At 41.0% G+C, this 25,290-nt stretch overlaps 2 protein-coding genes across 2 annotated transcripts; both read left to right on the top strand.

Annotated features, from left to right (window-relative positions):
• The first annotated feature begins 7,667 nt into the window (after positions 1-7,667).
• Positions 7,668-15,545, top strand: commd1 (copper metabolism (Murr1) domain containing 1). Its single transcript, XM_030780754.1, has 3 exons — positions 7,668-7,841; positions 8,870-9,157; positions 15,400-15,545. Exons 1-3 carry the CDS (start codon positions 7,668-7,670, stop codon positions 15,505-15,507), a joined length of 570 nt encoding a protein of 189 aa, XP_030636614.1. The 3' UTR covers positions 15,508-15,545.
• Positions 15,546-18,785: 3,240 nt separating this feature from the next.
• Positions 18,786-25,006, top strand: b3gnt2a (UDP-GlcNAc:betaGal beta-1,3-N-acetylglucosaminyltransferase 2a). Its single transcript, XM_030780513.1, has 2 exons — positions 18,786-18,844; positions 23,721-25,006. Exon 2 carries the CDS (start codon positions 23,741-23,743, stop codon positions 24,944-24,946), a length of 1,206 nt encoding a protein of 401 aa, XP_030636373.1. The 5' UTR covers positions 18,786-18,844; positions 23,721-23,740; the 3' UTR covers positions 24,947-25,006.
• The last annotated feature ends 284 nt before the right edge of the window (positions 25,007-25,290 follow it).

Raw genomic sequence — 25,290 nt, 5'->3', positions numbered from 1 at the left:
TTGCTGTGAACCATTTTGTGGTGGGGGGACATTGACACTGTTTTCTCACTCACCTCCTTATTATGAATACTATCACAACACTAACGACTAACACAGACAGAACAGCGCAGATGGCGGGCATGGATAAGATAGGGTCGTCATCCTGTTCAATCCCAACCGCTACCCTTTCACCAAACACTTTCTCTAACCCAGCCTCCACGGTCTTCCTCTCACTTTGTAACTTCCTACAGGGTTGATGACATAGGGAGCATTAGAAAAGAGAGTTATAAAATCTTTAACTCCTCTGTTAAATTACAGCAGGATATTACAGGGTGAGGATGGTCCCTTATTGTATAGCTTTACTCTTTAAAACTCTTTATTGTCTTTATTTTACTCTTTAAATCTCTTTGGTGTACAGAAGTCTTACCGTATGACCTTTGCTCCAGGCACAACCCTGCTGTTGGCATCTGTGGCAATCAAGCTCACATATGTTTTGTAAATGAATACTTCATCGAACAGGCGTAACTTTGTGTAAGTGTCTGTCCTATTAAATACATCGAGGATGGTCACATTCCAGGCCAGAGATTCACTCAGAGACCTGTGGGAGAGACACACACATGTTACACACGTTATAGTGTTTGGAAGACCTTAGAAAGTAATATGTCCTGATAAGATGAAAATAAAGAAAGAAATATGTTCCCAAAACATTGATTAGGATGCTTCGGCCTTAGCAGACGCTTATTAAGACCATCAATCAAAAACAAAAAGGAAGGAATGTGATAGATACACTGGGGTATCTCATTTTGTAGAGGCCAGTTTCAAAACCCTTACTGAGACAAGCTGAAATTGAACATATTAACTGGTTTGATTCAACTAAAAATGTTAGTCAGCCATTTATCTTATCATAAAGTCTTAGTTTCTCTTATTCAGGACTTTGGAACACTGCATGATATTACTGTGGGACATGACGGTAGGTTTCTTTAAAGATCAAAGCTATTGTCAAGTGTGTCCGGTTAAACAATATGCTATGTTTTTTCTATGTTTATTACCTACAACCAATGTATTATGAATCACTTTGACTCACTGTTGCATCTCCGGGATTTTCCGACGCACAGTGGAGACTTGCAGGTTGAGAAAAATGACCACAACATTGTTGCTGGTTTCGAGGTAGACTAAGACAGTAGCTGAGAGCAGATGCCACAAACAGTGTCATAAAAGATAGAACATAAAGAAAGTTTGAGATAGAATTGTCATGGATTGATTTAGTTCTCCATACACAGACAAACCTCAGAAGTTGACATCAGAATGTATACTGTCTGATTCAGCCAGCATTATAATTTACACATAGAACTACTCATGATCACTGTAAGAGAAAATGGTATAATAGGCACTATAAAAGCCAAATGCACATAGTAGCCAAAGCATTTGGACATATATTGTTATTTTTTAAAAATGTAAGCTAGCCAAGTGTTTTATATGTATATATCACAGTTATATTGTTTTATATTTATATATAAATCAGTTAAAACCTGTAGAGAACAGTGGTGGTAATCCAATGTCTTGTGCCCTGACAGGTACCTCTAAAAGGGCAGCTTCCTTTGACAGGGTAGCTTCCTTTGACAGAGCGGCACGCTTAAACTCTGTAAAGGCAGACGTCAAAGTGATGTGTCCAGTCTCAGCGTTGAGAGCAAGCAGGGGGGAGTCTGTAATGAAGCTTTAAAAAAAAGAGGGGGGGGGGTTATATTAATTTATGTGTTTTGAATAAACATTTCACAAGGCGTACCAACACATTAATGGCTTCAAGCCTTCTTGTATTCCAGGACTACACTCACACACAGCATCCCACCTCTACCACCAGTAAAAAATTAATGTGCATTATTCCATGCTGTGTATATCACAGATATCTCCTCTCCTGTAGTGGACTAACCTGTATTTGATGAGCGAGTTTTTACCAGCGTCCTTATCTGTGGCAGACAGAGTTAACACCAGGTCTCCTGCTTTTGCATCTTTAACCAAAATGATCTTGATATAGTTGGGAGCACTGAACACTGGGGCGTTGTCATTAATGTCAGTCACAGTGACTTTAATGCTTGTGCTAGTCTGGTCAGAAAGAGATTTGAGAAATCTTGTTTAAAAAATAGAAATTATTATATGAAATATTAAGAATTTAAAAAAAAAAATGCAATGCGTGATTAGATTATGATAACGAGCCATACATTTGTTTGTGGTCTGCCATGATACATGGGCTCAACAATATAAACGTCCTGTGTCTCCCGATCCAGCTCCCCAATAGCCAACAGAGTTCCATTCTGAAGAGAAAAAACATACGTGACCAGTGTAGAAGAGAAGAGAAGAGAAGAGAAGAGAAGAGAAGAGAAGAGAAGAGAAGAGAAGAGAAGAGAAGAGAAGAGAACAGAACAGAACAGAAGAGAACAGAAGGGGAGAGAAGAGAAGAGAAGAGAAGAGAAGAGAAGAGAAGAGAAGAGAAGAGAAGAGAAGAGAAGAGAAGAGAAGACTCGTCTATCATCCTCTACGTCTGTAATACTGTATCTCTTCTCTACCTTTTACATTCTGTTCAGTTTGTTCTCACATATCTTAAATTACACTCTTAAGAGAGCTTGGATTACTTGCACACACACATATGCCTCTTAGTGGTTAACTCTCCTCTCTGTCCCAGGGTCATTCAGGGTTCATTTTTCAGCCTTTTTGTCCAGATAAAAGCTGAGACTCATCCTGCTCTTGAGGTCTCTGCCATAGATCTGCGATTTCTGTGAAGTTTCTGTTTTATCTTTCAAAATCTCCTTTCAAAACATTCACATGAACCAATGCTTAAAATGACACAAACATCTAGCTATAGAGAAATATTTGGCCACCACACCAAATTCACATTGCGTAATTTCTCCTGAACCTATTCCAATCTGAGTTGTGGCGGGGGAGGGGGGGGGTAACACTCACCCTCTCAAAGGTGAAAAGATCACTGTTAGAGGTACTGATACTGACGTTCTCCATAGCAATTCGGCATATTCTTCCTGGTGACATGGGTGTGTAGACCCCCTCGGCAATCTGGATGGAGTTGGAGAGGAACAGAACTTTTGACACTGACATTTAGAGTTATAATGTTCATCTGAACCATTGATTCAAATACAAAATGAGAGAATAATCACATTTGACACTACTGAGCTGTGAAAAGAGACAATTTAACCATGTTAATTAATCTTTTTATTTCTATTATATGTAAATAGTCCTTGATTATAGGAGACTATGCTAAATGCCAACCACATGAGTCCCAAGGTAACTTACCTGGGCTGTGTAGCTCACTATTCTATTCTCTGTGGCAGCTTCATACAAATGACAAAATCCCATCTTGAAAAGGCATTAAAAATGTCAGAGAATATAATACCCACAATTAAAAAAGTCATAAAATAAAACTAATTATAAATGATGAGCATTGTAATCAGTGTCCTTTATAACTTATTTAGATAAAAATCTTTTACACTCACCCAAAACTCCATTTCACTGTAAATGTCAGTACCCAGTTCTACAGCGGCAGCATTAATGGCAGCAAAGATGAGGGTCCGTGCATTTTGTTGCTAAAACAACCATCGAAGATTTTGTAAAGTCTGCGTGAAAGGCACCCGGTAAAAATAAAAGCATCTATGTATATTTTATCTTACCTCTGTATTTGTACATGTGATTGAATAATCCAGAACTCCAGACTTCTGAAAACAATTTTCCAAACAGGAGGGAAATCATTGTTCGTTGTTTGCTTTTTATGTTTCTTTTCGCTAAAAAATCTATCCAATTATTGACACTATGTCTGGTTGAAACGCGTATCTTTTGAAACGTAAAAGAGAAGAGGGCTGACCGAGGCCTCGGCATCGAGGGGTTTTATGGTGCGTATCGTGGCGACCTCATCCCCCGGAGTGTGAACCAACTCCAAAAAAGACACAGCAGAGGGAGACGACACAGGCCAAAGCTGCACACGGTCTCCTGCCTGGATATTACTGATTTCCTCAACAACACCTGATGGACATTTAATGTCATTCACATGAGGAAAACAAAAAACAACTTCTTATCTCTCCTTTCATCCTTTTGTGACTAACCAACACTTGGAGAGGAACAGCAACAGAAAGGGCTAATAAAGCTCATTTGTGAGGCATTCATTAACAAGCTGTTATGGATCTTTACACTATGTGTCCTTAATGTATGCTTTGTCCCTGATTTTCAGTAATCAAGACTGTTGTGATTTCTAATGTAGCCTATAAACATTCATTTTGAATTTACTGTGCTGACTGATGTAGATGACTGATGTAGATAAATTATAGTAACAGTTGAACACACAATTATTTAAGCCTCACCCTCATATCCCTGTGGAACAGGTCCAACAGTACTCGAAGTTCCGGTTCTACAATCAATTTGGGATTTACCTTTGGAAAAAATGCATCATCTAAATTTTTCTTCATTGACAAAACTTCAAAAAAGTGAGTACATAAAGTGGACTCGGATGAAAATCTCCTAAGTAGGACAATATTTTGCAGCTATGCTGTGAAGTTGTTGTCTTTGTAGCATGTTCAGAAAAAAACTGGCTAAATCCTATAAAGCTTTTGCTATCTCTGCTGTTGAGTAGTCAACTTGAGATACAGAATGATGTGAAATCTGATACAGTGTATCAAGTTCAACAAGAGATGAGAAATTTACGGGGTATATCGAGAGAACACAGGTGAAATTCATAGTTTTGAAAAAAGAAAAAAAAAACAAGTGTATTCAGAGAACAAGTTTCTGTGCTGAAAAGCAATACATTTTTTTTTTCAAAGGTTTTATTAATATGCTGCATTTGGATTTAAATCAGGCTTATTTTTCATCCTAAGCTACAAAACTTCACTTTTATCAAGTGTACTCACCAATTGGATCACTCCAAACATTTTGCATAGAACAATGAAAAATGAATAAAACACAGAACAGATGAAGAGTCTCCATTCTGTAGGATGTTCGTTTCACTATGCCCATGACTGTACTGCTGCATGCATACACATGTCCCAGGCCACACCTGCCTAAAACTACACCTCCGCACTTCTTTGTAGCTTGGCAGCAGTAACGAAATTTGGCAGCAGTAATATGGATTCTGTATCATTGCCGAAATACAGATCTTCATCAAGGCCCAAGCCTTTATGGAGCCCTGAGCAGAATTGGATTTAGGGGCCCCCGACCGCCGCCAATACTACTGACTATTGTCAATGCTTGATCATTCAGACACCTACTGTAAATCTAACACACCCATTATCAATTTTATTAGTTGTAACTGTGTTGCTTACATCACACCAGTGTCAGTCTGGCATGTTTTTACCCTTCTTAGGTTTTTAATCTTAAAAGGTACAGAACTCACAAGAATGGTCTGGTGTTAATTTGCACTTTAATATTCAAAGTGATACTAAGCAGCATACTGAACGTGATGTACTGAAAGGTAACAAAATAAACAGCAGACAATACATTTACTGTTAACATGTTAACCACTTTAATTGCTTTTGGTGTAAAAAGTTTGCGACGTGCATAAGAGGAGAGAGGAGAGGCAGAGGAGAGGACTGTAACCTAACGTTAGTCGGACTGACTGTGCTTGCATCTAAATGCCGTTAATGTCCGTTACAGTGCCCATGCACATGAACGTAACATCAGCTCTGACAGGCAGCGGGAATTGATTAAACCAGTAGTATTAGCTAGCTAGCCCGCTAACATAATATTACGCTTTTTTAACCATTGACATAATATAATATATCACATATAAAAATGATAATAAAACATTTCAAGCTCTCTTGTGGGACTTTTTGAGCGCTCTTGGGGGCCCTCTGGTGGCGACAGGGGCCCTAAGCAGGCACTTGGTTCGCTTATGTGTCGGGCAGCCCTTGATCTAATGCTGCAGTATAATAGTAATTGCAATTTCTGTGCCTATAGATAAAAAAAAATGTTTAGGAGAGAAATTTGGAGTTTCTGCAAAGTTCTATTCTGCACGTGGTCAGTTAACTAAGTGGTTAGTTATGTGGTTAAGTGGTTCTCCACTCACAACGAAACACACAAGAGTTTCACAGATCGGTTTCACATCGGCATGTACTGTACCCAATAAAATGCAAAACTCTCATCTGGCACCTGGACCAGATTTTCTTTGAATTCACTAAAATTTATTCTTTAACTAAGAGACAGTAAATGAAGCCTCTACAGCTCTCCACTAACCCTGCCTCTTAATTCCCGTCTAACCACTCTGTAAATCAGCATGTACTACTGGTTTAAACTGGAGTGACTCATCTGATCACTAAATGGATGTTAGGGTGGAGTATACTTGTGTTAGACCACCAAACCGTCTCTAGGTTGTTTTAAAAAGTGGAAAGGGAAAGGTCTCTTAAGACAGAGGTTGAAAAGGAGGCTCAGCAGTAACGAATTTAAATTCTTTTATTTGTATTATTTTTTTAAACCTGCAACATATTAGTGTTGTAAATGCCCACATATCAAAAAATGTCTCTCCACTCACTCTCGATGAGGCATATGGCCAAAATTTTAAGTGGTAGGTTTTAAATTGTCCTTAAGGGTTTTGTTGTTGTTGTTGTTGTTGTTGCTTTTGTTGTTGTTGTTGTTGCTTTTTGTTTTGTTTTGTTTTTTTTACCTTGATATTAAATGAACTGTCTTGAAGGGTCGTTAACATTTCTTGTCTGTTTTGATTTCATTTCTGTGTGCTACTGCATGCTGTGTGGCTCAGGCCCAGATGAAATTGTATGTTTTCTTTTGTGTGTCTTGTTGCAGCAGTGAAAACAGAGTGGAGGAGCTGTGAGACTATTGCTTTTATGCCAAATCCAGCAGTGAGCTTGAATGATGTGTGTTCTGTGTTGCTGATAACTGAGGTTGGTATGTGTTGTATTCTCCACAAAGGAGACATACTATGTAACTTTCTTTAATCTATGGCCAGTGTCTGCATATATAATACATTTAAAGTTAAATAAAATGTCTTTTAAACAGAAATGGAGTGTATTTTGTGGCCAGTATCTACATACAGTCACTGATGTACCACCAAACCATGAAAATGTTAAAGAATCAAATGGTTCAAATCCTACAACATGAAAAACAAGCACCACCATGTTCTATACCAACCAACCATGACACCGGTAATAAAAATAATGCAGATGTAAAATGAAACTGAACTCTGAACAAGGCCAGGCCAATCATTTCACAATTATTTTTCCGGAGGGCTTAGATTTCTGCTCTTGACAAATGAAATATTCTGTAACTTCCGCAGCATTATCACTGTTAAAATAATTAAAATAAAACATTTTTAATGAGCACACGGCGTGTATCTTTTGGCACACATTGTGGTTTTTGTTGAAGGTTTGGGGGGTGGGAGGTTGCGCGTGTGTGTGTACTCACGGCTCCTAGTGTGTGTATAAGTTGGGTTAAATGGAGAGGATGAAATTCCCCATGGGGATCAGCAAAGTAACACTTCTTGTTCTTGCGTCTGTATGACCGCGTGAGCGTGCACTACTTGATATTCTTTTTACTTCGTCGTCCAACGACTGTAATTTTGAATGGCTCGCGGTACAAGTGTTCTGCGTCTTGTCCAATCAGAGATGGTTACGGTTTACGTTCGATGAAAAACGTAACTACCCTTTTTGCACATGACTGGAGTAACGTGATCTTCCTACAAACAGAATATGGCGGACGCAGAATCTCTAAAGTCACTAAATGGTCTATTGAATGGAATTGCACAAAAAGTATATTATGGCAACACAGACATTACGGAGGATTTACTGAAAAATGAGCTTTACCCCGACTTGTCGCAAGAGGAGTTTCAGGCTTTACATGAAAAGATGAGAGGATTATTAAAGGTATTTTAGCCTGTAGCTAACCACTACGACCGACTACATGCAAGTTTTTATTTTGGGGTGGTTCAGTCAGTTGTATGCGTGAAGAAATAAAACGTGTTGACGAGGCGGTCACGTTAGTCTCTGTAAACAAGAAACTGGGATTATGAATGTCTTTTTGAAAGACATACTGTTTCATTAGTATACAACGATTCTTTATTATTTTGCATCGTAGCTACTTTGTCATACACACAATTTTAACATGTGTATTCTTTGTTATTCAGATTTCCGTATTCTGATATCGTTAAACAATAACATATTGTGTTTATGCTCGCTGTAATATGCAGGAACTGATTATAATATTAGCTTTGTCGGAGAACATAACGGTGGGTTTCAATAATATTTTAGGTCGGTAATTCTGCTCTTAATTTGAGACAGTTTTACTGAATAAAGTATTCTACATGTAAAGACACTACACGAAGACTAGCTACTGTACGTTTTTGTAAGACTATTTTATGCAGTTTGTGTTCATTTGACAAGATTGAGCTAAAGAAATTGTGATGATCAATTTTGACCAGTAGATGGCAGCGGTTTGTCCGCATTGCTAAATTGTAATAGTGCTCCACTCCAAGGTCGGCTGTTTTGAAGTTAAGTTTATTTTGGGAATGGAGATGCTCTGCTAAATAAGAACGACTTAGCGATTTTGTTTGTAATCATTGATATCCTGTGCAGTGTGACGTGGTCTTATTTGGATCCTTGCTTTTCAAGGGTGTAAGTCACAAACCTGCTTGAATTCGGAGCATTAGCCTGCAGCTTTTATTGATGGAAAATGAACCTGCCAACTCTAATCATGACTTCTAAGCATACTTTGACCACATCAGTCATTATCATTTATTATTAACTAATACTTGTCGATGTACTGATTAATCTGATGACCTTACTCTGTGGCCATTTCGAAGAATATGAAGTTGTAATGAACTCTTTCTTACTCTGTCTCTGCCTCTCAACCCATCTCTTCTTCTCCACATTCCCCTCTCTCTCTTTTCTCTCAGTCTATCGCTTCTGCAGATATGGATCAGACTCAGCTGGAGGCTTACCTCACGGCTCAGACACGCAAGCAGGGAGGTGGCGGGGTGACTTCGGACCAGGCGGCGGCTCTCTCGCGGTTCTGGAAGACCCACCGGGCCAGGGTCAGGGAGAGCTTGCTGGGTCAGAGCCGCTGGGAGCCCAGCCTCAGGGGCCTAAGTTGGCGGGTGGACCTCCAGACCTCCAGCAGTAAAGGAGAGTCCTCCAACACCCCCTTGGCTCTGGTGGAGCTGGAGTTGGGGAGGACGGGAGAGGTTAGAGAAACTGCCTTTTCCAAAAAATCTCATTCAGAGAATATCCAGGAATCCGAGATGTGTATCGTTAACATGTTGTGTTACATTTACATTTATTCATTTAGCAGATGCTTTAATCCAAAGCGACATCCCTAGACAGGCACAGAATACAAACCAGGCATGTAGCCATGAAGGAGCTGTCTGTATAAGTGTCACCGCTAAATCCAGGTTCAGACTACACCACTTTAAAAATTCTGAAATCACGGAACCTCTCCATTTACACAGCATTCTTTCTTGTAGTCTGATGTCTTGTCGACATTGTGGCGCACGCACTACACAACTGAGCGCAGACAAAAGCGTTCACAAATTACAAGATCTGTCCCCTGGGAGGGATCCCCAGACAGAACACGCAAGACGTGATGCCATGACGACGTTTTGTAGCTGCTACCGCCTCATCCTCCTGGCTTCCTCTTGCGTTCTGATTGGCTGTTGCTCATTGCCGTTCCAGGGTCTTGTCGTAGACCACAAGACCAGCTCCGATTTTGTGCCAGTAATTTCAGACACGAAAATGTCGGGGCATCTGGGACGGCTCAAAGACTAGGTCAGAACGCGACTCAGGCTTAACGACCGTCGGTGACTGGCACAAGCAGAGATTTGGCTCTGGCTGGGATTTTTTGTCTCCCATATCAAAAATTGGAAAATCGGAGCTGAAAGTGCATAGTCTGAACCTGGACTAAGTTGAGTACCATACTAGATCCACATGCAAGAATGTCAAGGGAGAATAAGAGAGCGGACTACAAGTGGGTCCATAAGCCCCCATAATACGTGTTGGACTTCACAAGATCAGCACCACAAAGTCAAATGTAAAAATCACAGCTCTGAACATAAAGATCACTCCTAAGTCTTGTTTTCTCAGCCTGAGTTCTGTTGGTCCTGTATTCTCTTTTTGTATTTAAGGGGCCGTAGGACAAGAGTCCTGAATGGCTTACTCGATTGAGGTACTCTCACACACTATACAGGTGCATTAAATGGTTTGACTCCTCTGGCCCCAGGCTTGTGACATTTTCCACTGCGGCTTGTGGGGGGGAAATCCTTGGGGTGTGTCACAGTGCAGCAGTGGTCACTGACAGTTCCTGTTTGGTTCTGAATCATTGTATCACCGTCGTATCATATCCTTACATACAGAGCACGCAGGATATGATGTTTACGTGAAAGAGGAAACCTTGACAGGTTTCTTTCTTTTTTCTTTTTTCTTTTTTTTTTTTTTTTTTAAACTCATCCACGGTTATGTGTTGGCACGCAAAATGTCAACTGAAAATTAGCATTCCGACATCGTGTTGGCAGTGGATGTTAATCTCCCTTCCCAGAATTCCTGGGGTTGTTCTTATGCCAGCTTCAGAGAATATTTCGTAATACACAATGTCCTTCCCAAAACCAATTTGGAGTTGCTGTTGCTGTGTCATTCATTTTAATTCCTGTAGCTGTTTCGGAGCTGGCCTTCTCCAGCTCCTTTGGTCAGCCTGTGTTTATACACGTCTGATGCACATGAGTATACATAATACATTCTGCCTGTGTAATACACACACAGTTGATATAATCACGCGATGAATGTTTGAAAAGGAATTGCGTCGCACGAGTGATATGAAGACCTGTAGTTTAGATAAACGGTATTACGACGAAGGGCTGTACCAAGCTGTCCTGCCATGACACTTTGGTTTGGGCAACACTGATAAAAGGCCATACCCACAAGCTCTTATCTGCCGTTTTATTCTGTCAGGCAAATGGCAGTGGCACAAGGAACACCATTTGGGCAATTTCCACCACAGGGCTTAAGCCACGGCACCGCCCTCTTTAAGACTCAATAATACCAGCCCCTTTTCTTCAGTGGAACACGGAGGCACCAGTTTCCCTTTCCCCTCATACTCAGCGTTCAGCTGGAAACCACTGATATCTGAAACCCCTGAAGTTTCTGGGAAATAACACAGTTAAAATAGAAGGTTTGAGATGATAAAAGTAACACAATGATTTGAATGCATGTTGAGTGTTTAAATTGGTTATTAGATGCTCCATAAATAAGCAGCCCTACAGCAGACATAAAATTATCTCTCAAAAAAACCCCAAACAAACAAAGAAAAACCCAGACGTTTTAGAAAATGTGCAGTTAGGGTATTTTTTTTTGTTTTATCTGGGGTTTTTTTGTTGCTGTTTGTTTGTTTGTTTGTTCTTTGTTATATCGATATTTCTTAATTTGCCATTTCGTAATAGCTGTGAGTACCGTGAGTGTTGTGCAATGCATGACTGGCTTTAAATCACTTAGCAGGAATGTCAGTGCAAGCGTCTGATTTGAAAACAAACGTCAAGCTTACAGAAAACAAACACCAGTAAAATGAAGTATAGTATAGTTATAGTATTATTCAGAAGTCTATATTGTCTATATAACTTACTGCTCTTATCTGAATGTCATGTAGATGGTGTGTGTGAGCAAACACTCGCTCACCTGTAGTAATATACATACACGAGGACAGTCAGAACATGGTAGTGTATTGTAAGTGGTGTAGTAGTAGTTCTGGTATAGTAGGAAGGTAGAAACTCTTTGACTCTCTCAGTAGTGGCAGGGGTGTAGTGGTTTGTTTTCACCTTGCCTTTTGTCTCTCTCTTTCTCTCTTTTTTTTTGGGAGGGGGGGGGGGGGGGGGGGGGGGCACAGGCAGATTCTCCATTGATTAAGTAAGCCATGAATGATTTTCCAGCCCATCCTGTTTCAACTGCTTTTCTTTACACACACACACACACACACACACACACACTGTGGTGTCCTACTTTCTGAGTGAGAATGTGTACTTTGCCCATCAGAGAATGATGTACCTGCCATAGAAGCAGAGATTAGTTAAGGAATGTGCTGTCTGCTCTCACTGTTAAAGACAGTTGAGTAAGAGCAGAGTTTAATGAGAGGGGAGTATGTTTGTTTTTCCCCTCCTGATTAAATGTTATTGGAAAGAGTGATGCAAGCCCAATGATTCATATTCATTCCTTATCTCCTCTCGTACCTAAGGTGTCATGCCCTTAGATAAACATAATAAGTAAAAACCCAGGTCAAAGGGACAGACTTCTCAGATCATTTACAAAATTCTTCTTTTTTTTTTTTTCTTTTTTTTTTGAATGTCAGTTTCAGTTCAGTTCAGCACTATTGTTTCGTCTGAGAGATTTTAAGGATTTACCCTAAACAGAGTGACAGTTGGCCCTGTTTTCAGTGTCTAGACACCGAGATCAACTTGTCTGAAGTTTGCATGTCTCATTTGTAATTCTGAGTGAGCCCACACACACACACACACACACTGCTTACCAACATTACCAGCAAGTCCAACATTTCCAGCCTATACAGTTTTTTTTTTCTCTCTCTTTTTGCTTTTCCATCTGTGGCTCCACCCTGATGCTTGTTAACCATTGGCCATGTTACTGTCTACAAAGCAGTGGGCATTCCTGGTCATGTGTACACTACACACAAGGACTTATGGATTAGCGTCAGTGATCTGCCGCTCTCTGTTTGTTTATAAAACGCGTTACATTAGCAAGTTTTGGAGGCCATTTTACATTAGACATGTGTCTTCATGTGTGATTTCTGTTTGTTACGTTTAAATCCTCCACCGCTGTGAATAATGCCTAATATTCATAATTATCAACATGCAGTGCTCGATTGCGCATATGTAGTTGTTATAAAAATACCCACTGATGGAACTGTGTGTGTGTGTGTGTGTGTGTGTGTGTGCGTGTCTGTGTCTGTCTGTCTCTCTGTCTCTCTCTCTCTGTCTACATGCACATATACACACATACAGAGAGAGATAGTGAGTGTTAGAATCATGCATGTATCAGAAGATATCCATATCTCCTTTGGCACACACTAATTGTGGGTGTATCAGGCTTAGATCCCATTAGTGTAAATCAGATCATCCCTCTCCGTCTTTGCTTGTTTTGGTACATAAGCTCAGTTGCAAGTTGCCTCTCCATCCTGGTACACGGGATCAGACATTACAGAGATTGTGTAATAAGCTTAATCAAGTAAAAGCCTCATCTAACCATGACGCATGTCCAACTTCCCACCCCACGCCAAAAAAAAAAAAAAAAAAAGATAAATCAACAATTCGAACTGGCAGGAGACTCTGATAAAACACAGCGTTTCTGTCTCAGCGTCCATCTCTCCTTCCAGCCGTTCGGTTATTCGGGCGAAGCGCCCCACCCCCCACCCCGCCCTTTTTCCAGTCATTTGTTTGTCCTCTTGGCTGCGCTCGCCGATTCAGCCCAGGCTCCATTACAGGAAGCTCAAAACACAATAACAACATTAGCACCCATTAGCTTCAGATTGATGGTTTCTTTGGGAGCTCTCCAAATTTTCTACAACGATACAAACTGTTTTCTTCGTTCTGCGTAATATAAACAGAAATGTATTGATTGAATTCAGCGGGATGAGACGAGGGGGAGGGGGTGGGAGGGCGCTGGGGGGGGGGAGCACAAGACACAAGAATAATGGCAAACAGTTGGGTTGTCCTGATGTTCGAACACAGGAAGGCCAGTATCTGGGATTTGCAAAGAATGGAATGAAATTTGTATTTCCAGTTTGCGATCACATCAGAGGACATGGTGAACTCGGTGAATGCACACGTGACCATAGCTACAGAGAAATGCTAGAATATTTAGCAGTAAGCTCTGCCGTTTGTTCACTTGTTTTGTTTACTTGTTTGTTGTGTATTTATGTTAGTAGCAGGACAGTGAAGAGCGCTGTGTTCAGTATAAAGATCTAGGTTATAAGGTTAGCTTTACAGTCCTGGCTTTCCAAGAGACCGAGCTTGTTTGTCCACCTGTTGTGTTTTGCAAACACAAACATTACTGTTTGGTACTCTGCTGCTTCAAACATCATTCTCCATTCATCCCCTCACAAAGTTCTTCTCTTGAATTTTGTTTTTTTTTGTTCATCAAACAGACCTTTATTCTTTTTAACACCTGTTCAGAGGAAATGTTTGGGATTTTTTTCCCCTCCCACCTGAAGTTGACATACCAACCTTGAAGGGGTTGTTTTTGTTTTGGGGTTTGTTTTGTTTTGTTTTTTGTTCTTGTTTTGTTTTGCACCTCTCTCTCTCTCTCTCTCTCTCCCTCTCTCCCTCTCCTTCTCTCTTTCCATCCCTCCCTCCTCTTAATGACTTTGTAATTTGAACTTGTTGACTTTCTAAAGAGATGGCTTGTCATCTTTTTAATCTCTGTCCACTTAATGCCTCAAAGCCTTTTAGCGTAAGTCCTAAGGCCATTATTTTTCAGTCAGTAAGCCCACTGAACGAATTAGTGGGTTAAGAATCTAGGCATGAGCTCACAGAGTAGGGCTACGCTCGGATCCCAGGTTTCTTATCATTACATGGTCGGTGGTTGACGAATGTTTAGGTGATGAGATCGGTTTTTCACTGTTAAACGAGAGACGTGAAGGGTGTGTTCAGTAACAACGCCGACATTTGGCGTTGAAACGAGTTGAATGATTTGTGGCTGATTATTTCTTGTTAACGTTTGAGGGAAAAAGTTGTCCGAAGATCTTTGGACACACAAATAACAGCAAACAAAAAAAAATGATCTCAACTGTGTGAATGATGTAATAATTGCATTATAGTGAGTGGTGTTTATTTTCAGCTGTCTCCTTGCTTCCCAACCACAGCGGGATCAGAATTACAGGGAAATTGAATACGGGGGATCATAGGAATTTTTTGTTCACAGCGTCTGTTTTGGACACGTTATCTGTTTAATACCCACGGAGCCTGTCTGTGAGTCAGTGAAGTGATCCATTGCCGTTTACCGTTATTGAATTTTTTTTTTTTTTAACCCCCCCCCCCTCACATTCCACACTCAGCTATCAGTGGTATTGCATGCGTCCGACTCGGAGCTGCCAGAATAAGATTGAGTGCCTTTTGTAAATGTCAGTGAAAGGTTCACGCTCAAAAATAAAACCAGGTCTCGAGGTTTGAGGGGCTTATGATGTTTTTCTTTCTTTCTTTATTTTGTTATATGTCTAAATAAGTGAATAGACAGACAGACAGACAGACAGACAGGCAGGCAGGCAGGCAGATCGATAGATAGATAGACAGATGTATACATAAATAGATGGATGGATTCATGGATGGATAGACAGACAGACAGACGAAAAACAATTCCAGGTGCTGTAACTCTGTATAGAAAACGATATGTGTGTGTCTCTGATCTTTTTCTGCTTCTCTCCCTCTCTCTTCCTCAGGACTCTGAGTTTGTGTGTTTGGAGTTTGACGAGGTGAAAGTGAACCAGGTGTTGAAGAAGATGGAGGAAATTCAGCAGAGCATCGACAGCATTGTCCACCATAGCTAGGGCTTGTGTGTGTGTGTGTGTGTGTGTGTGTGTGTGTGTGTGTGAGAGAGAGAGAGAGAGTGAGTGTGCGAGTTTGTGTGTGTGTGAGAGTGAGTGAGTGAGTGAGTGTGTGTGTGCGTGTGTGTGAGAGAGAGAGAGAGACAGTGTGTGTGTGTGTGTGTCTGTGTGTGTGTTTGTGTGTGTGTGTACATACATGTGCATATGCAGCAGATCCAAATTTACATAATGTACTTAACTATCACAACCCACAGAACAGGCTGTCACATGATTGGCTAGTACTCTCTCGCTCAAAAAACTAGTCTTAGAAAACGTGGATCTTTCGCATCAAACGTCATTCGCTGCGTATCAAAAAGTGGAAAATGGGTGAAAACATTTGTCAATAATGGCGAATGATCAACACTGTAAAAGTATGGCTCAAATGTAGTGACAAAATGTACTGAATGTATGTGTGTGTGTGTGTGTGTGTGTGTGTTTATTTGCATATGTGTGTGTAGCAGAGAAAGAAGGTGTTCAGTACAGAGTCACTGACATTCCCCCTTCGGGGACTTCCTGAAAGCTGTGCAGGTGTAACATTTTATAACATCCTTGCATAATTTATAACATCTTTATGGTTGGCTGTACATTGAAGCATCATAATAATAAAAAATTTAGTACCTACATTTGTTGTTAAATAGCAGATGACAGATGCTTTCATTACGAATGAATGAATGTGTCTTATCAGTCTTCGATTGTATTTACCGGGAGTTGACTTGTTTTTTGACCATGTGACTTTCCACTTGTTGACAAAGAAAGGTGTGAACTGAATAGGCTGAATGAAGACTTGCGCGATGAACAGCGTTGACGTGTTGACATGGCAACGGTGGGATTTCTTTTTTCCTTTTTTTTTTTTTTTTTCCCCCAGCAAAGAAGGGCAGTAGGAGGAGAGTAAGTGGTATAGAGTAACACAGCAGAAGAAAAGGCCTCCCCACAGACGAGGTGATTTGCAGATTAGTAACCTGAGAAACAAATTAGCTGAATAGCTAACAAACAAATGTTCACACTGTACAAACATGCTAAGCTGGACATGATTCATAATTGTTTGTTGTGGGGGGGTTTTTTCCTGTCTTTCTTTTTTCTTTTTTTTTTTTTTGTTCTTCTTCCACAGAACGTAGGCGGCCATAGAAATTTTCCCTGAACAAACGAGTCAGCCCACGCTCTCGGTCACTGCGCCATCGCCTTGTTAAGTAGTCCACCATCGCATGTTTAAGTAGTCTACCATAGCATTTTGGCAGAAGTCAGCCACTCTACACTCTACAGACTCAGAGGTGTTTGCTGTTGGAAGAGGATCAACTGTGTCACTTTGGGATTTGGTTACAGGAATTAATCTGGCAAGCTCAGTGACATCCAAGGACCTACTGCTGTGGATGCTAACTGTCCTGTCCTGTTTCCACAGTTATTTCTGATGTCTCAAATGCACTATTTTTAATGTGTGGGGTCCCCCCCCCCACCCATGTTAAAAAAATAGCTTTTTACTAGTCGGGGGAAAAAAAACAAACAAAAAAGTAGTTTATGGACTTTTACTTTACAGAAGGATGCGAGAGTGGTTTCTTGGTCCCATTAAAGTTATCTGAGCCGAAGAAGAGAAGAGTGAAAGATGAAATGCGCTGAATTAATGAAATGAACCTGTGGACTCTTCTTTTTGTTTTTGTTTTTTTTTTTGATGCTACCACAGTTCTTCCATATTGAACCGAAGAAGGGCATCCAGTGTCTACTGTAAGGCCACAGATGCTAGGTCTCTGTGGTCAGAACTATGTGACTAATACCCACTCTGATGACAAGTCTTATGTAGCATAAATTTAGTGTCGCGAAAATGAAGCAATAGACGAAGCCTAACCGTTTCAACAGAGTGAGTAAAATAAAATGATTCAAACCCAAAAACAATCAAATGAGCACTGAATAACTCGTAAATAATAATAATTCAGGAAGAGAGCCAGATGCAATTACTTAGTTTTTATTTATTTATTTTTGTCTTTCTGCTTCTTTGCTGCAGTATTATATGGAACTTAATGATTCCAGTAAGTCATTCTGTTTGCGCGCGCGCGCGTGCGCGTGTATATTCCAATGAAAAAAATATAGTATGTCTCACCCCTGACTCCAAGGTATTTCCGCAACGGTGATTTTATACGTGAATGTGTGCGATTAGCTTTATATAACGGATTGTGCTCTACCCTCTCTTCCAACCCACACCATTAACATAGGGTGGGGTCCTACCAACGAGGTCCCCTTGGCACAAATGAAAGACATATACAAACATGAACTATGGCGTAGTCGGTTATGAAGTACCACCGCATTCTGACGTAATAAAAAAAATCATAAATATGATTTTACGATGTTTTTCAAATGCTTCGGATCTGGTTTTGAATTAGCTACACATTTTCACTTCTCCCGGTCTCTCTCTCTCTCTCTCTCTCTCTCTCTCTCTCTCTCCCTTTCTTCTCATTTCTTTTGATTACTGTAAAATAAATAAACTATACCTGTTGAAAGGAAAACAATGTATAAATTCGACACACCTTCTGAAGACTATCATGTCATGTACTCTACGACTTGCGTTTAACCGACAGAACAGATTTCTACCGACCAATCTTTTCTACCGTCTGTAGGCTACGTTCCGTGTCCGTTACGTCTATGTGATTGCACCAATATCATAAGAAATGTTATCGATAAAGAAGATTGTATCCAACCTTTGAGATCGTAAAGACTAAATTTAGATTATTGAAGATTACGCAGGCTTTGCCATTACCCGCCCTTTCTCATTAGGTTGATACTAATCAGTTTTGATGATAAACAGGCGACTGTATTAAGGCCGATGCCATGAACCTGTTTAGGCGTGTGATCTTTGGACATGCGACAGCGCCGCTTTAAATATCCCATAGGATTAGTAATTATTGTGACCCCTCCACCCCCACCCACCACCACAGACACGCATACACATAACGCCCTCTTCCCTCTGGCTTGCTCTCTTCGTTTCATGCACATTCACACACGCGCGCACACTCATGCACTTGGCTATCGTCTCAAGAGCCATATGGGAGGTGCATGAGAGGAGTAAAAGGGTGTTTGCGAAAATAGCCTTGCGTTCATAACAACAATGAGCGGATAAAAAAAAAAAAAAAAAACGTTGACCTGACGTTACCGAACTACTCTGAGCTCAAGACAATAGGATTTTCCTTACAACCTTATTAAGACTTAGAGAGCCAACTATGCACAAGTTTGGAGAAGTAGGAAAGTATGGTCTAGCTGCTTCAGGGGATCCTACTCTGTTTTAACGGCTGTAGAGGAAACTCAGACTCAAACCAAGGTAAAAATGAAATATGACGACAGCCCTTTTCCTCTCTCATTGTGTGGCTTGTTTATTGTCATTATAACACAATGGAATTTATGTCTAATACCGTGTTAAATTTAAGGACACTATCAAAGCTGTGAGGATACATGTTATTTAAGGTCGTGCGCATAACGGAAGAAATGTAGCTTGGTCGGAAAACGGATGTCTGACACGACTATCTTATACGAACACCTTGTTGCATGTGCCAGTTTTAAATTGAAAACTAGTTAACGTTAATATGAGTGGTTGCTGTGATGTCTTGTGTCTCTTTTATATCGTCTCATTTTCACTGCATTCACTGCATTTTGTTTGTTTGTTTGCTTTGGTTTTTTCTTCCCTGAAAAACGACCTTTCTACACCGTCATGCTACAAGATCGGCACTTGCACGTTTTAGATACATGCCCGTTTAACCCAACTGATTCGACAACTTCTGTATGAATTTCCCAGCACCAGAAATGTCCAAGAGCCCCTCTAAGCTGTTTTAAACCACAGATGACGAGAAAAATAATTGACCGTTTTTATTTCAGATTATCTTAAATAAGTATGTATGCCAGGGAAGCATTACATTCGTCATTATAAACATAAAATTCTTTAAAATGTGTCTTAAATTTCTTACGTCATCTCATATAATACGTACTAAACTTTTTTTTTTATCACGAACTGACATATGTTGACATTATGTGTATTGATAACATTCAGTGTTGGGTTACCGGACAGAGCGCGAAGCAAATTGCTGACTGTTTTCTGATACCAACCTGAGCGGTCTACATTAGTCAAACAACACATGGTTTGATTTTTCTCTTTCAAACAAACGTTATTCTCATGTGTCATTCATCAGTTCTCAGTCAGTTTCACAGACAGCATTGTTCCAAAATATAGCTTGCCTCTGAAACACTCCCTCCACTGTCTGTGCATTGGTTAATTTAAAGGAGTAATCACACATTTTTTTTCCTGAACACTTGTAATGCATGAAATGCCCCCCCCCCCCTCCTCTCCCAGCAGTACCTTTATTAAAAAAAAAAAAAAAAAGCGGCTTATCTAAATTCCTGAGCTAGAACTCAGCAGCCAGTGGCTTTTCAAAAATTATGCATAGAGCTACTACAAAAGACTGACCAAACATATGGAACATAAAGACTAGATAATGAGAACTGTACCCAAGACTTGATCTAAAGACTGGTATGGCTCCCTTGAGACTTGAAGTCTTTTGTTAGGCCTAATGATAGCTTTTTAACACAGCAAGTTAATGCTCTTGTTTGTAATATGTCATTTTAAGGCTTTGAACAAATAGGTAGGTTCACATTGTCAGAGACGTGTAGAGTAACCTCTTTGTTCTTGTGTTCATGTGGATTTTTTGGGGTTTTTTTTTTAATTTGTTTTGTTTTGATTGTTTTGTCTCCTCTGTAATTTGTTTAATTTGTTTTCAAAACAAAAAAGAGATAAAAAAAAAGACTTCCCTTAGGGCAGCACCAATGCTGAACTGTGCTAGCAGAAGTCAGTTTTTCTCTGGGCACGTTTTTTGAGTCAGGAGTTCTTGAGCAAATATTTTCCCTCATGTTTACCTTTAGTCATTCACTCATAGGCTTGCTCTATGTGTGTGTCTGTCTGTGTTTGTGTCTGCAGGTGTGTGTGCGTGTGTGTGTCTGTGCGTGCGTGTGTGTGTGTTTTGTGATTTCCTCTCCACACCACCCTATAGCAGTGGTTTACACATGGAGTTCCTAAGATGTCGTTAATGATATACACTTGGAACTAGATGACATCAGAACTGAGAACTATATATGTTGTGTGGCCATGGGTCCCTTTAAATAACTTGTGTGCATAGATGGCAAGAAATTCTCAGCATGGCCCTCAGAACTAATCCCCAAATCAGTGAGACAAAGGTCCTCCCAACAAGTTGGTTCTTGTCTTGTTTGTCACTCTGTTTATGCACCACTCATTTCTCTCTCTCTCTCTCTCTCTCTCTCTCTCTCTCTCTCTCTCTCTCTCTCTCTCTCCTCTCGTTCTTTTTCTTTCTCTCTCTCTCTCTCTCTCTCTCTCCTCTCGTTCTCTTTCTCTCTCTCTCTCTCTCTCTATATATATATCTCTGTCTGTCTGTCTGTGTCTCTCTCTGTCTCACCCACAGACACACTCACATACACACAGACACGCGTGCACACGCACACACACACAGACAACAATATGTGCAGTATTTCATAACAAGTTGGTGAAACACACAGACACATGCTGTTTTTAGTGTGTGACCGTGTGGTTGATGGAGATGTCCAGTGAAGGAGATCTGAGAACTGTCCAGCTGCTGTGGAAGTCAGCTGACCAGGCACCTGTTTATACACTGCTCACGTGTTCAGGAAAACTGCCTACCTTCTCTGTCACACATCAGTCCATGGACATTCATATTCTTTGCAACGTGTAAACTGTCTCTTGTACGGTTTGTACACAGAAATGTAAGCTTTAAGGTTTTTTCACATTGTTAAAAAAAAAAAAAACCTCTGAACACAGTGTCAGTGAGGTAAACCAATCACTGAAAAGAGGTTAAAAAAAAGAAAAAACAATTTCATATTAAAATGTTGTTCTAAGAAGTCATGGTTAAAGTTTGACAGTACTTTGAATGTGCTTGTCCTTTTAAAATTGTTCACTGAATATAGTTTGGATGGTTTTTAAGTATGGCAGGAAGCCATTACTGTGCTCTGTTGTTGGGAAGGAAGCACGTTTGGACTTGACTCCTTTTTGTCTGACTTCCGTTGTCCTGTTCTGGTAAACCTCGCCCTGTTTTCCCCTCTCCCTGTCAGACCTCTGAGTCCCAGATAAGAGCCGTAATGGCTGCTACTGGAAGCAGCTTCATAGGAGAGAAAGGGGGAAACATAAACAACACCCTTTCTGTTACCGTTGGAAATTTGGAACAGTGGATTTATGGGTGTGTGAGAGTGTGTCAGAGAATATGTGCGTCTGATTACAGGGCAGTTGTCAGAACAGATTAAAACTTGGAAGAGCTCTCTGATTAAAGGCTAAATGCATTTAATACCCGCCCCTACCTTTCATGGCTCATTTTCCTTCTTGGATTGGATAAGACTGAAGGGTCTGAAACAGACAATAACACCCCACTTTTTAATCTGTGAATTTAACTGTGTGGGGTTGACTCCTCCTGCAGATAATAAGCTGTGTCATAGCAATGGAGGCTGAGAAAATGTTGATTACGCCTCAGCCTTTTAATCAAAATGACAGTGTTTTCCTCCCGTTGCCAGTTGTGTACAAGGGAGGGTCTAGATTTTGTTAGAGGATAGTAAAAAAAAAAAAAAAGGAAGAAAAAATGGAGATGACTGCGGATATAGTCGACATGTGATTCAGTAGTTTTTCAGTTCTTAAAACCCCTCTGAGAGACATTTCTTTGGCTATGAGCTCACAGGCAGTGATGACACTGCAAACTTATAATTGGAGTCATGAGAAGATAAGAATCAGGAATGTGTAATGCCTGTCTCAGAGAGAGAGAGAGAGAGAGAGAGAGAGCAAAAGTGGGAGGGACAATGTGGGACAGATTGAGAGAGAGAGAGCATGAACAAGCGAGGGAGGGAGTGAGAGAGAGAGAGAGGACGGAGGATGTGATCGAGAGAGAACTTAAGTGGCGATAGATCACGTTTTAGATAGAACGAGAAAGAGTGTGTCACTGACCGTTAGACAGCGAGAGAAAGAAACGTTTAGAGAAGGAAGAGAAACGGATAGAAAGGGGGAATGGAAGAGGACCGAATGGATGAAGTAACACAGTAAACACTGTACCCTCCTCATTCCTGGAGGTCTGGAGATTAGAAGTGGTATGCAGCGGACACAAACACTAGTGGCTTCGAAATACTGAGGGGAAAACAAGAACCTCTGAGTGGACCTCTTTCTGACGATGCCCGACTTTCACTTCGATCTGACTATTGATCGCCCTTGCTCCTATAATGGATGTAAGTGCCACATCAAGTTATGTTTTATGAAGTGAAGGACAATGAAATCATGAAAGTATTTAAGAGTATGTACGTGTGACATGTGGTGGGCTGTTGTGTTCACAGTGGTCAGTTAGTAACAGGGGTATCCTTCAAAGTATTTTTTTTGTGTGTGTGTGTGTTGTTTTCCCGGAATTGGTTGTGTGGTGATCCCTAACTAACTGAGCTCAGCCTTTGAGATTTTGTCTTGAGTTGATCACTTACTGTCTGGGTTTGGCTTTTGTGGTCGTTGTGTTGTCTCAGCAAACTCCTGTTCTATCTTTGGTGTCAAGATTGTCCATGAATTAACAGGTTCTGTTCTGATTCTTTTGATTATTCATTACATTTGGTGACGGTCCCTAACCATTAAGCCCAATAAAGCTTGTTATGTCTGGTAAGGTTTTAATGGCTTTGGTGTTCCGGTGTTTAGAGATGGTCCTTTACTAACAAGATTTGGTTTAAAGAATTGTTCATTTACTCACTGGATGTTCTCTGCTGTTCTTTCAGAAAATGCATGTCTTGACCTTAACCACTTGTTTTGGGTTGGTCTTAGCATTTTATACAGAAAAGGGCAGTCCTGAATCTCCTCCTGTTTACATTAGAGAGAAGAATACACACCTTTCCACTAAAGGTTGCTCCACCCTTATTCTACTGAACTATGCAATGCACTGTATACAATACCTATAAGTGTTTTGTATGATTGCATTTGTTTTTCCCTGTTGCTATGCAGTGCACTGACAATGCCAGAGAGTAGGAAGCCATAATGTGGCCATAATTACTTAAATATTTTTTGTGTTTGCCCTTTGGCAAAGCTGTTGTGTGACTTCAAATCCACATATAGAAGTATTGAGTCACATGGGTTACTCTCTCTTTCTCTCTCTCTCTCTCTTTCGTGACAGGTGGTGAGCGAAGCTTCAAGATGCAGAGGTTAAAAAGGAAAACAAACATGTTGGGGTTGATGATGATGTTCAATTTCGCGATCTTCATAGTGGTGTCGATGTTCCGGAACTCCGGCCCAGCGAAGACAGGTGTCAGGAAGTCGCACGTTCCCGCCAACAAGTTCTGGAAGAAGTCAGAGATCAGCAATGCTTTCTGGAACCGGGAGCAGCAGCAGCTTGACAACATATACAACCCTCTGTTTGTCACCAGCAACGAGTCAGGCTTGGAGCAGTCTCACGCTTACAGACCAAACAACACAGTCCCGTTGGAGTTTTGTGAGCCAGACCACAGAGTCACAACACTGATAAAAGACTTTGACACTCTACCCCAGCGTTTTAAGGACTTTCTGCTCTATATGAGGTGCAGGACATTTCCCGTCGTTAAAAACGCCTCTGGCGTGTGCTCGGAACCACCGTTCCTGCTTTTGGCGGTGAAAACACTTGCGCCTCATTTCGACCGTCGCCAGGCCATCCGTGAGTCGTGGGGACGCGCAGGTCTTCACGGCAAGTACCGGGTCGCGACGGTGTTTCTCCTCGGCAACACCTCGTCTTCGGATCACTACCCGGACCTGTCGGGGATGCTTGAGCATGAGGCAGCGGCGCACGGAGACATCTTACAGTGGGACTACCGGGATTCCTTCTTTAACCTCACCGTGAAGGAGGTGCTCTTCCTGCAGTGGCTCTCCTACAGCTGCCAGTCAGCCCGCTACGTCTTCAAAGGTGACGACGACGTCTTCGTCAACACCCGCCTCATGCTAACCTACCTGGGCGGTCTGTCAGGGACCCAGGCAAGAGACCTTTTCGTTGGGGATGTAATCACCAAGGCCGGACCACACCGGGACCCCAAGCTGAAATACTACATCCCGGAAAGTGTGTATAAGGGACCTTACCCGCCTTACGCGGGTGGAGGTGGTTTCCTGTACTCTGGAAGTGTGGCGTTGAGGCTTTTGACCGTTTCCCAACACATTTTACTGTACCCAATCGATGATGTTTACACAGGCATGTGTCTGCAGAGACTGGGACTGGTCCCAGAAAAACACAAAGGCTTTAAAACCTTCAACATCGATGAGAAGTACAGAGAGAACGCCTGTGCGTACCAAAGCCTAATGCTGGTTCATCCCAGGTCTCCTCAGGAAATGATTAAGATCTGGTCCTGGATCAGTGACCCACAGCTGAAATGCCTGTGAGGAAGACTTACCTATCATATGCATTATCAAAACCACTGCAAATACTTGAAAAAGGAAATTGAAACCAGGAACATCCGTTAAGGTTAAAAAAAAAAAAAAAGAACTATGCAAGGCTTCTAGCACTGAATATTGTACATCTGCTGGTTTTCTCTCAGATCTGAGACTCTTTAGTGGAACTGTAATATCAACACACAAAGTATAGGTCAATGGCGACTGCAGTGTGTTTTAGCGCTAATTTGGTCTTCGTCAGGCATCTGTGTCAGACATTGCTGCGGCAGCGTCTGGATATATAATTCGATGTGAAACTCCCAGACCATTCCAGATTCTGATGCTCCCAGGACATG

The sequence above is a fragment of the Chanos chanos genome, chromosome 7, assembly GCF_902362185.1.
Source record: "Chanos chanos chromosome 7, fChaCha1.1, whole genome shotgun sequence".
In the NCBI taxonomy this organism is placed as follows: Eukaryota; Metazoa; Chordata; class Actinopteri; order Gonorynchiformes; family Chanidae; genus Chanos; species Chanos chanos.
This window is presented reverse-complemented; position numbering and strand designations above follow the sequence as displayed.